Source organism: Fomitopsis serialis (genome assembly GCF_022376445.1).
Source record: "Fomitopsis serialis strain Sig1Antser10 chromosome Unknown B0H18scaffold_29, whole genome shotgun sequence".
Taxonomy (NCBI): domain Eukaryota; kingdom Fungi; phylum Basidiomycota; class Agaricomycetes; order Polyporales; family Fomitopsidaceae; genus Fomitopsis; species Fomitopsis serialis.
The window spans coordinates 46,050-59,605 of record NW_025954989.1 but is presented as its reverse complement, the minus strand read 5'-3'; the positions used below and the strand labels follow the sequence as shown (position 1 = coordinate 59,605).

Below are 13,556 nucleotides of genomic sequence, written 5' to 3'. Positions count from 1 at the left end.
CAGCGCGGCGCGTTGGTGAGCCGGGGATCGGGTATGCGCTCGCCCGGTTGTTCCAACACTCGCCACACCGGTAAAGTTCCCTTGTCACGGGTCACTGAGGGTCCCGCCGGTTGTGACAAAAGCACAAAAATTTGGCCGCCTCCGGCGGCAGCTTTCAGCACTCATTTTAACGATGTTTACAGCCCGTCGACGCTCTGCCGCACCGTCTGAACCGTCCGTGTCACGTGTCACCGTCGCTCGTGCCGCGCCGCCTGGCGGCGGTGCGGCAGTCACAGTCACAACCCGCGCCGGACTGAATTGAATTGTACAGTACATCAGAGCATGCAGCGATGTATTGCTAAATACAGCAACCAGCGCTACCCAAAGGAACAGCTTGGTGAGCCCGTCTGTTGCCCAAGAAGCATCTATATGAGGTATCTTCGGATATACCAAGTTAGGCAATGCCAATCCACTTACTCTGTGTATTGTCGGTAGGCTCGTATCAGGCATTGCAGCAGCATTACAGACAAGTAGAGCTTCATAGTTGTATTTCTGCATGTTACTCAGCACACAAGAGCATGAAAAGGAGCTGTGGGCTGGCTGTTTGCACCGAAACCTGGCTGTGGCAATTGGGTTGGGTAGAATCACCCTATCGAGCTCTCCTAGCTACCATAATGAGCTAGTCTACAGAGTAATGCAAAGTATATTGTACACTATAATAGACTATAGAGTGACGTATGCATCGAGTATGAGCACAGAACATCGCACCGAAGCGAAGCACCCGATACCTAATCAAGTAATGATTGCCATATTCGGTAGTGAGCGGCTAATTTCGTGACAAAAAACATATGCTCAAGCACTCTCGGCTGCATCCTACACCTATACAGAAGTAGTACATATACTATGATGGTCTTATAGGGTGAGATTCTGGAAGAACATCAACAGTTTTGTGTCACCGTGACACTCTCGCAAGCTTCATACACTGTCATTTGTAACCAGAAATGCATAGTCGCAGCCAGATGTTTTCTAGGAAGTTCTGGTGCATGAAAGTATCCAATTATCAAGTATTACAGTGAGCTTGGCAGTATCCATACAGTATATATGGCTCTGTATTGCATGACTCACTCAGAATACGTTTCTGAATGTACATACTCGCATACCGCTGACCGTTATCCAGGCTCTGATTGGCTGGGCGATGTACTACTCGGTTCTAAACATCGCATCACATGCAATTAACGGTTCGATTTGTATATAGATCTGGGCATACACTCCCATATACAACTGCATATTATCCTTGTAGCTCTTTAAACCATGCGGTGAGACCATAGTCTGTAATGGAATTGTTTTGCGAATGGCGGGCACACTCCAGCCACAGCTATTGCCCGATTGGGTAATCAGCATCGGGCCGGGATCTCTGCCCTCCTCTCGGTGTTGTGCTCTTGCCCCTCTAAAACTTCGTGCACAATGCATAAAATATGAGCTAACAATAGCTGTATGATGCATGTAGAAAGTGCAAACAATGAGCCTATTGCCCTTGTCTGACCAGCTATCCTAATATGGAAGAGATCTGAACCCGATACAGTAACGCCTCCGGGCGCTTCCCGTGCCAAAAGCGTACGCAGACTGCCCCCCAGTGCTCTTTCGGAAGCATACAGATGCATGGACCCTTGCTCATGCCCATATATAGCTAAATTACACTTCTATAACAACTAGTGCATACACTGAACCATCAATCATGCCAGTGGAACGCACTCAAGTCAATACTGCCTCAATAAGGGAATAGCTTACATAAGGTGATCTCGCTCGGTCACAGTGCTTACCGGCGCCGGTACTGTGGGGTACTGTCTGCCAGTGTACTAACTGGTGTGTTGTTTGCAGACGGGCTCGGTGCGGGGCGTGTCCACCGTCGAGGTGCACGACGAGTGCGGGTGAGTGCTTTCACTTTCGGTACCCGGCTGTGCTGACCATGGGCGACGCGCAGATGGCCGCATTCGTGCAGCCTGAGGCCGTGGACGTTCAACACGTTCGGCTTGCGGTGGAAACGGCGTGCACGCAGGCGCAGACGGCTACCGGTGATGTTGACGAGTTGCGGCTCGTCCGTCGATGTGCACGAGATGGGTCGTTGTCGTGCGGAGGCTCCGCGCGTCGAGTCGTGGCGGACAGAGTGCGGGACGTCGGACGGCGGGATGCAGTGTACGGGCTCGTGCGGACACTGTAGAATTATTGGTCTGCAGGGCGACTGATGGTTGTCAGCCGAGCATTAGAGTAGTCGTACATACATACGTTCAGACGGCTCTTCCGTGTGTCGCGCATTGCGCAAGACGGGGTGTAAGTACTGCAGGTACTGCCGTCGGGATGAAAGTCAATGAATAACGAAGAGTCTTGAAGGTATCCGGAGTCCATCCACCTGGCTGTGGCGCGGACGCACGGGCCGGGTGGCACGAACAGTCGGAATCCGAAATCTCGAGCGCGACCGTCCCGGCTTCCATATACAAATGTCCCAATGGTATTCTTCTCTCTAGTCTTCTCATGATCGATCAGCACTGCGCACAGGAATGACCAGTTCAGCGTTCGAGACTCGAGCTCATCGCGGTCATGTGATTCATGTCAGGTCACTGAGCCGCAGATCCTAGAACAAGCGATGTCCTGAAATTAATCGGTCCTGATGGATGACACCAAATCCAAGGATAATATACAATATCGTAGATGCCTCACTACACGTCTACCAATCTATATCTTGCTTCAGTTTCGTCCATCCGGGTATCCCATCTACGCAGTCTTCAAGTTACACATATCCACCACACGGTCCTCGCACACGCGGTACGCGTCCACCAGCCCCGCGTACAGCGCGACGTTCGTCACCTTGGGCTCCGCGACGCACTTCATGCGCTCGCCCACGACGTCCGACGCGCGCATCTCCTCGAACGTGCCCTCGCCGCCGTTCTGCGCGCGCCACCACGCGTACCGCGCGAGCTGCGCGCCGCCCTCCGCCGCGCCCTCCTTGCCCGCGACGAACACGCGCATGCCGAACACGTCCGCGGCGAGCTGGCGGATCACCGCGTTGGCGGAGGACCCGCCGCTCAGCACGAGCCGCTGAAGCGGAGCGGCGTCCGGTGGTAGGATCGCAGCGATGCGCGAGCGGATGGACAGGAACTGCGACTCGAGGATCGCCCGGGGGTGTGCGGTGCGCGGCATCTCTACGTCAGTGATCGTGCGCACGTCGGGCGGCGAGACGGAGGGGTTGGTACGGAAGAAGAAGGATCCGTGGACGCTCGGGGGATGATCTCGGGGAGAGGGAAGTAGAAGCCCATGTAGCCAGTGTTGCCAGCCGGCATCTGCTCGACGAGCGCGTTGAACCGTGTCCAGTGCCCGTCGGCGTAGGCGTCCCGGACCTGCTCACGTGCGAGCGCGCCGTTCTTGTAGCAGAGCATAGCGATGTGCGCATCGATCGTGGTAGGGTGGGAAAGGAGGTGCGAGGTCGTGAAGCGCTTGGGCGCGGAGTCGGAGGGAGGGATGGAGAGTAGGAGAGTAGTGGAGGTCCCGAGGGAAAGGATGGCATCTCCGGGAGTGGAGAGTGCGACGACGGTGGCTGGGTTATCACCTGTGAACGGCGCGATGCAGCAGGCTACAAGGAGTAAAGGGATCCGTCAGAACCACGCTTGCACACGGCGCTGAGAACTTACCGGGGTTAAAGCCCCAACGCCCCACCCACCATGGACTGATCGTGCCCAGCACGGTACCACCCGGAGCGGGCTCTGGCCCGATCTTTTCCCGCAGCTCCGGGCCTCCGCACGCGTCCAACAGAGTATCGTCCCACTTACAGGTGAGTACATCCATCAGGTTCATTCCACTTGCGTCTGACACCTCGATGGGAGCGATTGACCCCAAGAAGAGCGAAGGCATGAACGAAGACACCAAGGAAATCCGCGCCGTTGCCTGATACGCTGCGGGGTTCGTGCGACGAAGCTAGGATGTGGGCCCATGGTCAATTCGGAATGCCAGACTCGCGTCGTGTGACTGACCTTGGCAATCTGGGTGCCAGTAAACCGCTCGTAGGCACGGCTTCCGGTCAGGTCCGCGAGCGCCTGCGCCCCGCCGACGGCTGCTTCCAGTTCGCGGCACTCGCGAGTTGTGGAGGAGTCCTGCCAGATGGGCGCGTTGGGGAGCGAGAACGCGCCAGGAGACAACTGCTCCAACGGGCGTTCTGGGTCGAGCGTCGCGAGCATACGCTCGGCGTCATCAGACCAGTACACGGATCCATGTTGCTGGAAAGGCTGTATGAGCATCACGATGAGAGACGATGGGGATCCATCGAACCTGACCGTCGCCAGAGATGCTCAGAATCCGCCCAAAGTTGACGTTCGCGGCCTTCATCCGCTCCATGAGGAGGTCGAAGGCCTCGAGCCACATGCATACGGGAGAGGTGACTTCGCCAGGGCCAGGACCGCGGATGGCACCGTTCGTGGTCGCGTAGTTGGGGAGGTCGCGGTCGAAGTTGACAGATGATTCATGTACGACATCGCTGTCCTCCGTGATCAGTACGGCCTTGAGGCCTTGGGTGGAGAGGTCGAGGCCGAGGAAGAGGGGTGAGGTCTCCATGGTCAGGAAGAGGGCCTCACGCGGGAGGTAGGGGTTTATGTGGGGTGTGGGGTAGTGTTGCGGGGGATGGGGAAGACAAGATCCCGACTGTCGGGTGCGGAGAGGGGCTTTATAGGATGATGCGAGCGCGCCGGGGAGGCTAGCGAGTCGGAAGGCCGGCAGGGGATGGCGAGAGGGAGAGTGGATGGTCCATCGGGAAAATGGGTCGAGCGTTCTGGGCTGAGAGAGCGGGCGAGCGGGCCTGCAGCGGACCCTGGCCGGGACATTATCGGTTTCGCCGCGCGACATACGACGGCTATGCTCCGGACCGACGACGCGTTCCAATCAAACGCGCCCACGTGATCTGGGGAACGCGCCATGCATCATCACCTCCCCACCTCTTCCCCGCACAACCCCAATCGCGGCCCCGAAGATGCACACGTAATTGGCTCTATGAAGTTCGCAGAAGCACTTACGCACGCATCCTCACCCCCGGCTGAAAATGGTATGCTTCACAATCGTCCACTGTCCAGACCCGGGTTCTCGACCGTCCAGGGCGTTGCTTACTGCTTGGGGATGGCCTCGCACTATAAAGCCGCTCAAGACCAGTCACCCTGCAGATCGAGACGCAGCAGGTGCATGGCCAAGAATCGCAGCATTGGACCTTCTGCCCGACGATCAGCGTAAGTCGTCATGAGACTGCAATAGCACCCTACTGTGATTTCATCTCAGCTGTTACGATATTGAAAGCCATGGGGGCCTTACCTTATTGGCCCCACCGCGCATCTACTACTGTAGAGTTTTATCGAACGCCGGACAGGGCAACGGTCGAGCTTTTTGAGAACATCCTCGACTGAGAGAACCTACCGCCAGACTGGTATAGGTTTCAACCAGGTTTGTCAACGAGCACCCAAGGTCGCGTGAGGATACTGCGCACCGTGTAGAATCACCATCATCCAGACACATCAGGGGGAGAGACCACCCGTTCGGTACTCAGTACGTACGCTGCCTTCAACGTGCAGTGTGCCGCGATGCAGCTCCCGCTGTATCGCCTTATGGGCCGTTGGACGCCTGGCCATGGGATTTGACAGATGCCACTGCGGCAGCAGCAATCAGCAAATTGCTGGTTCCTGAACACCCTGTAGCGACAATGAAACCACGGAATTATTGGTGACATACCAATGTGGAGGGGTGAATACTCACCACCTCATGATTGAGAGCGTCGTTTGCTACTAGCAAGAGCACGAATGCGGCCTTTGCAGAATCCGGAGGACTGGAGAGGTCGAGAGTAACAATGTGACAACGCGCTAATGAGCTCGGCGGTGTGGCGGCGGCAGCTTTCTTGCGGAGGCTTGGCTACGGCCATCATCCGGCTTCGAAACGCCCGGTCACAACAGTAAGAAGTGGATTGTCACGCTCGTTTACAACTTGTTACGAATACTGATGGGCTGTACTACTTATGTCGGGCCGGGATCTCGGTCATCGTGAACATCGCTCACTGTTCTCTCAGGAATATCGGGCAAACAGTACACCAGTATGCTACCACAACTTACAACTACCTGCGCAGGTACTTACATACTGTGTGTTTTGCAGAAGAGTTTTGTCTGTGGCACTCGACTGACCGAGTAGCCCAATAACCCGGCCGAAATCCCGGTATGACTGGAAATGTGACGGCCCATCAACGATGGAAGCTGTGCCGTCTCCATGCGAGTTTCAGGCCAATCTCATCAGACGTGTGACACAGCCGCCAGGACTAGGAAAACAATATAAGGACAGAGACGATGGTATTGCGCCTCTAGGACGTTCCGGGAACACCCCTTGGTACTGGTTGCTTTTTTCATTTCAGTTTCTTCTACCACCCCTTTTGCCCCACTTTCTAATTCTTCGTCATGAACGCCTTCTTCGGTCTCCTTATTGCATCGCTGTGCGGTCTTACGAATGCACTCTACATCCCTGTACGAGTCAGTCATGATACTCAGGTCTCCTCCCGTGGAACTGGTGTCCACAACCCTGCCATTCGCTTGGTCGGGTCGTTCCGTCAGCAGGATGCAAACAACGACAGCGTTGTAAACTTCCAGGATACGGTGGTACGCTTTATTATTCTGCCAGTGATCGAATTTCAGCGTCTCACGATCACTAGTATGCTACGAACATGACGATTGGTGGCGAAGGTATGTTTTGATCGACTGTCTCACGTTCCTTCTTACTGAGATTCACGCACCTCGTCTACAGAGCTCCTCATCCAGTTGGACACCGGATCTTCCGATCTGTGGGTCAACCTCGAGGCCGGCGAAATCGAGTTCACGAACACGACGGACCTCCCGGCTGAGGAAGCATACGGCATTGGGCATGTCACCGGCACCATCCAGTTCGCTAATGTTGAGTTGGGTGACAACATTGTGCCCAACCAAGGTACGAGTGCGGGCTACATGTCAGGAAATTGCAAGCTAACTCTTCGCTCACAGCGTTCATGAACATCTCGAACGCGACGGACTTCGGCACGATCTTCAAAGATGACGTGCGCGGTATCCTTGGTCTCGCATTCGATGCGGGTTCTACCGTCGAAGGCACTATTACTCAGGTCTACGGGAGTGACTCGACCCTCGGCCGTTCCTTCCTCTCGAACCTCTTCATGCAGAACGAGACCAAGCCCCTCTTCACCGTCCAGCTCGGTCGTACGGATGACCCACAGTACACCACCGAGGGCGCGTTCACCATTGGCGAATACCTGCCTGAATTCGAGACCGTCTCGGACATGCAGAAGCTCTACCGCTTCCCCAACAATGGCACAGGCGCGGCTCCCCGTTGGTCCACCATCTTGAGCGGCATGACCATCAACGGCAAGCCCTTCCAGTTCAACGCGTCCGGGGTCCCTGATACGCCGGAGGGCTCCGTCGTTGCGGTGCTTGACACGGGTTTCACGTTCCCGCCCATCCCTGGCGCGGCTGTGGAGGCTATTTACGGTGGCATCAATGGTTCGTACTACGACACGAACAGCAGCCTCTGGATCGTCCCCTGCAACAAGGCGGCCGATGTTGAGTTCCAGTTCGGGTACGTGAATAGCTATCAGGACCCTTGTATATGCGGACTCACTGTCTCGTGAAGCGAAATGTCTGTGCCGATCCATCCCTTGGATCTCACGACGATCGTCGAGATCAACAACACCGAGGTCTGCGTGAACACGTTCCGGTAAGTGCAAAATCCTTTCCTGCGCTGTAATCTCTTCTGATGGCATGCACATAGTCCTTCGACCTTCCCCGTGAACAACCAGTTCGATCTCATTCTGGGTGATGCTTTCCTGAAGAACGCCTACGTCTCGTGAGTGCTGCTCAGCGTTGGCCGAAATGTCATGACTGAAGATGCGCCTCTCCAGCTTCAATTACGGCGACATGTCCGCAGATGCTGTCCCGTACATGCAGATTCTGCCCACAACTGACATGGATGCCGCGCAGGAGGAGTTCGAGTCCGTGCGCGGGGCGATGTACGCCCAAGCCGCTGCTTCTGTCGCCGCTTCCTCCGCGTCTGCCTCTGCAGCCTCCGCGTACGCTGCCCTTGTCTCCGGTAGTGCGCCCATCGCGTGCAACGGTGCTGCGCCCACAACCACGCCGCTCTTCGCCTCGGCTTGGTCGAGCTCCGCGCCGTCGGCCGTCATGACCGACTCAGCGCCGGCCAGCACTGCCTCCCCGAATCTAGCTGATTCGAGCTCCGGGGATGCCTCGAACGCGACCGTTTCTTCGAGTGCGGACGGTTCATCTTCCACGAATGCGACTGCCGCCGCCGACCCCGCTGCCGCGACGGACGCGTCGTCAACGGCTTCTGCCGATCCCGCAGCCACGACTGACGCTTCGTCGACGGATTCGTCTGCGCCCACCACCACCGCCTCGGATGCCAGCTCGACGGACGCGAGCGCAAGTACTACCGACGCGTCTGCGGGTGCCACCGCAACCCCCACTGACTCGTCCGCGAGTGCGGCTGCGACCACCACCGACTCGTCTACACCCACCGCCGTCTCGTCGGACGCGGCCGCAACCCCTACCGATGCGACTGCGCCCACTACCGACGCCTCTGCAACTCCTACCGATTCGTCTGCGGATCCGGCTGCTACACAGTCCGACGGCTCGTCGACGGGCGACTCTTCTTCTGGCGCGCTCCCCTTCTCCATCTCTTCGTCGACGGATGACTCATCCTCGGGCGATGGCTCTGGTTCGATCTCAGAGAACCCAACCTTACTGAAGACACCCAAGGGCAGCCAATCGTCCTTCGGCAACAACCTGTATGGCACTGACGATGACCACAACGACTACGAGTACTCGCGGCGGTTCCGCCGCTCGTACCGCGAGCCGACAAAGACGATGCACGACTGCCTCACGCCCCTTGTTGAGGAGTACGGCGTGCTGCTGTTCGCGCTCATCGCGGGCACGTTCATCGTCTCGCTCTCGCTTTGCGTTGTCACCATCGTTCTCGCCGTCCGCAACCACACGCGGTCCCAGGCTCGCAAGCGCGCGGCTTACTTCGTGCTCGAGGCCAACGCGGAGGCTGAGGCGGACCCGGAGGCGGGTGCATACACTGCAACCTATCACTACACTGACGACTACTGAACGACCGACCAAACGACCAACTCTTTTCATGACATGACTTAAACATAAGGGCACTGGGTGTTCTGACGAAGCTTTTTACGCTATAACTTATTGTTAACTTTTGTTGCCCCCCCTCCCTGTCACTACGTGCTTTCTACTTCTCAATGGAACGCTCCCCGCAATGGTCTGTGTGCCTGTGCTGAACCTGAAGATGGCCGCCGTAAGCGTTCAAACGTTCACTATGATGGAAGGCGCGGCCTGCTACCAGGCAAGACATAACATGACCATTAACAATACGTCAAACAACACACGAAAGTCGAAGGAAGTCCAAGAACAGCCTAACACTGCATAGGTCACTCATACGGGGGTCATACGCCTAGGAAGAACTACGTGACAAGGGGTTTCGTCACGCTCACGGGAAACTCGATACGATGAAGCCGAAATACGACCGACGACGACGGAAGCGAGGCGTAGAGCGAGTAAGGTTCAATAAATACTATGATGCTGAGCGAAGGCCCCTACCGGACCTACGCGCGACATTCTGAAGTCGCAAGCGCTGCTTGCGAAGATTGTCCATCATGTCCTTTGCGATGGGTGATAGCTCCGATGAAGAGGCAGGTGAGGGGACATCCGCCAGGTCGTTGCGGTATCGTGCGTCAAGCACCGAACGTGTGCGCGTCGGCGTCGAAGGTCCAGATACACTCGCACCAGGCATAGCCGCGCTCTTCGAACGGGCTAGTGCAGGACTCGGGTTCGGTGTTACGTCGCTGTTCTCTTTGTCGTCATCCCGCGGGGCGCGCGGGGGCTTCTTCCTATGCGCGCTGCGCTGAGCGCGTGAGGCAGCAGACTTCGGAGGTAGAGGCGGAGGTATCTCCTCAACGTCGTTGTACTGATCGTTGACAAGAGAGGTACGCGAGGTGCTGCGTCGGTGCTTGCGCGGCACAACAGCAGTGAACGTGTCAACACTCTTGGAGGACTCCGCCGCGCGGGGCCCGTACGGTCTCCCGGGGCGCTGGCTTTGTCCCGATGCCGTTCGGCCGAGCTGGGTATCCGTGACCGTATTCTCGAGCTGCCGTTGCAGGTCGAGAGGCAGTTCGGTTTGCGATTGGCGAAGGTCACGGCTAAGTGACTGTTTCGAGCGCCGAGGACGAGGACCGCGGGGGATGCGAGAGGGTTGCGCAGTGCTGCTCCTGCGTGTGACATTGCTATGCACCGACGAACCCGTTGTCGCACGCTGCAGTTCGGGGAACTCGAGAAACTCCAGCTTGTGCATGGGTGCTTCTGCAACGCTTGGTGCAGTCGCCGATACGGGCGCCTTTGCGCCGATGATGGCCTGACTGCAGACAGCAGCGGGGGCAGTAGACAATTTCATCACCGTAGCAGTCTTGACCTCGGCGTGCGAGATGTTGGTATGCCAATGTGATTCCTCAAAAGACGGCGTTTGCGGGCTCGAGTCTGATGTGGGCTGAGAGGGTTGACTTGAAGTGGACGCGCTATCGAGCTGCGGCAGGGTGATCGTCGAGAACCCATACGCGGACCCTGTTTGGGAGCGTACTGAGCGACGACGTTCGCTCAAGAAGCCAAAAACGTGGTTTGCTTGCTGCGGTGTCTTGGGGGATGTGACAGGATTGTCGGCGACAGGAATGGGTTGATCTGGGTCCAGAACATCGCTCGTACCGCTGACCTCCACTTCCAGCGATGATATCGCAGGATGGCCATCCAAGAGCTCACTAGAGTTTTCGGCAGATGCGCTGCGGTCATTGTAAGCGGTATCGCAGTGAATGAAAGCGTTGTCGGCGTTGTCAGGAGTGACCAGAGGGAGAGATGATGTAGATGAAACTGCAGACCCTGCTTGCCTAAGAAATATGAGTTGACTTTTCATATGCTACGCAGAAGTGTAGTAAACGTACTGCAGAAAGCGGTCTGCCCAAGAGATGTCTCTCTCGGTAGCTTCGCCGCGCATCTCTGCGTCCCCTAGAAGCTGGCGCAAGGTCGATCCACCACGTTTAGTCTGCTCGCGACCCTCCTGAATGGGCGCTGAGTTCGGTGGGCTGTTCGAGAAAGCGTGCTCATCTAGCCGCCCGTGATTGTCATACATGTTGAGCAGACTGAGAACGGACGGATCTCTGCGCAGCGCGCGCAGGCGATTCTCGTCTCGGGGTGTGTAGGTTACGGCCTTCATGGCAGGCAATGCAGGTGCTGCTTCACCTGCGTTGTCAGTTATATGCTGGTCGTGAGTTTGTTGTGGTGTGCAAGGCTGCTTGCGGTCGTCAATGCGGGGGTTGGCATTAGGGAATTCGGTGCGCGAGTGTTGGGTGCGACTAAGAACTTGCACGGAGTATGTGTTACTGCGCTTAAGACTGCTTGCAAGGGTTTGAAGGGATTGTGCGGGCGACGCTGGGACGGAAAGATGATTTACGGAAGCTAGTGAATGCGTCAGTCATCGGTGAAACAGTCTGTATACTGCACGTACGCGGAGCAAGCGACTGGACAGCATCCGTGCTTGCCCAGCGCGCCGACGCAGAGCGCAGAAGACGGGTGGCATCTGTGTCGGGCACTTGGTCCTCAGAGCGCAAGATGCGACCCTCGGCGTCGGTCACGAGCGGGCCATGCGACTGTTTTCGCTTGTCTTTCTTGCGGCGGCCGCTGAGAGAGAATATTCGCTTGAAGAAGTCCATTTCGCGGGTTGACTTGCTGAGCGGTGTGCGAGGGCGGGTGCTAGGGAGAAGGGGCTGGCGGGCATCAAGGGAACATCAAGGTTCGAGTTTGGTTCAAGTTCATAACGCAGGCGCTGCGCCCGTCGCGTCACGATCACGTGAATGTACGGCATCGGTCACTAAGTCCTTGATCACGTGGACGTGTTCATTTCGCCGCAGGCGCGTCGCGACGCGCCGCTCCAGTCATCGTCTCTCACTCCGATCACTGCATTTCGCGACCTAAATCCACGCTGTTGTTCGTGGCTGGAATCATACATTCTCTACGTTGATTTGCGACCACAAGATTAGCGATTGAAACATGCCTACGTCTGTCAACAGCGAGCATACGGCGAAACTAGAGGCCGCAAGGACATTGCAAACGACACTCGAACAAACCCAATTTCATCTGGTCAACTACCGCGAGCAATTTGACTCTCAGCAGGACTCGCTCGATGGCGATGCCGGACAGCTGTTTCAAGGGAGGACAGGTCTCACAGACCCCGCTATTGTCGGGGTACATCTTGCATCGCAAGTGGTCCGTGCTTGCACTATGGCTGATATACGCGACTTACGCAGCCAACCTATAGGCGTTTTTGCGGAAGCTCAAGATGCAGTACCTTGAGCAAAAGGCGAAAGATCAATACATCAAGACGATCGTGAGCGACGACGCACCGAACATCAACGCCGAAGACAACGAACGACTGGCACTCGCGAATGAACAGAAGAAGGAGGCTCTACGGATAGCTAAGGCTCAGCTAGTAGAGAAAGATAGTGACATTCGTACCCTTGCGCCGCTAGTAGAGCAAGGTGAGTCGTGTTCACATCCTTCTAGCATGCGAACGTACCTACGTTGCCCTCGCAGATTATAATAAAGCCAAGGCACTCACATCAGAGGCCTCCGATCTTGCGCGGAAGATTCTCGACGCGCGGCTACAGCTCACTCGCTTGAGACAAGCACACCCGCATCCGCGTCTCACTGTCACGTCAGCCAACGCGCAGCTCGACGCACAGGTCGAAGAGATGCAGAAGCTCGATGATGAGCTGCAGGGCATCAATGTGAACATTGATGAGGTCAAGGATAATGTCAAGGAAGGGGCACGCGACGTCGAGCGGCTCCGTATAGAGCGAGCGGATGCCGAGAAGCTTGTCCGTGCGGGCGAAGCAGATGTTCAGGACGGACGGGTCCGCGGGCTGTACGACTGGTATGCAGCGTCGCATTCTGTGCATGGAGGGTTCCTGACCGGCACGATAGGTTTACCGCGTCGCTGGCACTACACCGCTCGCTACATTCTCTCGAGTCCTTCCGTTCCGTGTCCGAAAATGAACTACACCTCGCATATTCCATCACGCCGACGTCTGGCCCTGACACGCGCCGACGACCTATCCGCATCGTCCTACTGTTCGTGCCTAATACGAGACAGCTAGCAGATGCACAGATCGAGGGCCTCAAAGAGGATGTGGGCGACATCGTCGGTGCGCATGTACAAGCAAACGACGTCCCTGGACTCCTCGCGGCCGTTCTATCGAGAGCTCGAGCAGGATTCTGACTGAAATTTCGGTACTCGCCAGGGAGGCTCTTGGGTTATACTATATTCCAGTACGTGCATAACAATTTTATGTATCATATATCTCAATGTTCACAGTCACAGGCGCATGAAAACGCTAGGCACGTCTGTGCAACAACGCTTGTAACGAACGCACGACTACTTCACGGAACTTTGCGATA

The 13,556-nt window shown here is 56.5% G+C and overlaps 4 protein-coding genes across 4 annotated transcripts; 2 read left to right on the top strand and 2 right to left on the bottom strand.

The window, feature by feature from the left end:
- Nucleotides 1-2,660: 2,660 nt before the first annotated feature.
- B0H18DRAFT_1004318 (uncharacterized protein) lies at nt 2,661-4,951 on the bottom strand. The gene is made up of 5 exons (XM_048028478.1): nt 4,297-4,951; nt 4,002-4,244; nt 3,663-3,945; nt 3,337-3,604; nt 2,661-3,250 (listed from the first exon to the last, which is right to left on the bottom strand). Exons 1-5 carry the CDS (start codon nt 4,864-4,866, stop codon nt 2,749-2,751), a joined length of 1,866 nt encoding a protein of 621 aa, XP_047893909.1. The 5' UTR covers nt 4,867-4,951; the 3' UTR covers nt 2,661-2,748.
- A 1,746-nt stretch (nt 4,952-6,697) lies between these two features.
- B0H18DRAFT_823799 (aspartic peptidase domain-containing protein) lies at nt 6,698-8,075 on the top strand (the record flags this gene model as incomplete). The annotated part of the gene is made up of 6 exons (XM_048039326.1): nt 6,698-6,728; nt 6,790-6,969; nt 7,023-7,608; nt 7,663-7,746; nt 7,801-7,875; nt 7,931-8,075. Coding segments are annotated over 6 exons (1,101 nt in total), but the record flags the coding sequence as incomplete, so codon positions are not given.
- A 1,555-nt stretch (nt 8,076-9,630) lies between these two features.
- Nucleotides 9,631-11,812, bottom strand: B0H18DRAFT_1118638 (uncharacterized protein; the record flags this gene model as incomplete). The annotated part of the gene is made up of 3 exons (XM_048033820.1): nt 9,631-10,990; nt 11,045-11,558; nt 11,608-11,812. The coding sequence occupies 3 exons, from the start codon at nt 11,810-11,812 to the stop codon at nt 9,631-9,633; spliced, it is 2,079 nt and encodes a 692-aa protein (XP_047893907.1).
- A 337-nt stretch (nt 11,813-12,149) lies between these two features.
- Nucleotides 12,150-13,377, top strand: B0H18DRAFT_876042 (uncharacterized protein; the record flags this gene model as incomplete). The annotated part of the gene is made up of 4 exons (XM_048040472.1): nt 12,150-12,365; nt 12,418-12,637; nt 12,693-13,041; nt 13,083-13,377. The coding sequence occupies 4 exons, from the start codon at nt 12,150-12,152 to the stop codon at nt 13,375-13,377; spliced, it is 1,080 nt and encodes a 359-aa protein (XP_047893906.1).
- Between the last annotated feature and the right edge of the window lie 179 nt (nt 13,378-13,556).

Coding starts and splice junctions, on each gene's coding strand:
- B0H18DRAFT_1004318 (XM_048028478.1), bottom strand. CDS start 4,866: ATGTCGCGCGGCGAAACCGATAATGTCCCGGCCAGGGTCCGCTGCAGG. Junction 4,245..4,296: donor GCATCTCTGGCGACGGTCAG/GTTCGATGGATC, acceptor CAGCCTTTCCAG/CAACATGGATCCGTGTACTG. Junction 3,605..3,662: donor GCGTTGGGGCTTTAACCCCG/GTAAGTTCTCAG, acceptor TACTCCTTGTAG/CCTGCTGCATCGCGCCGTTC.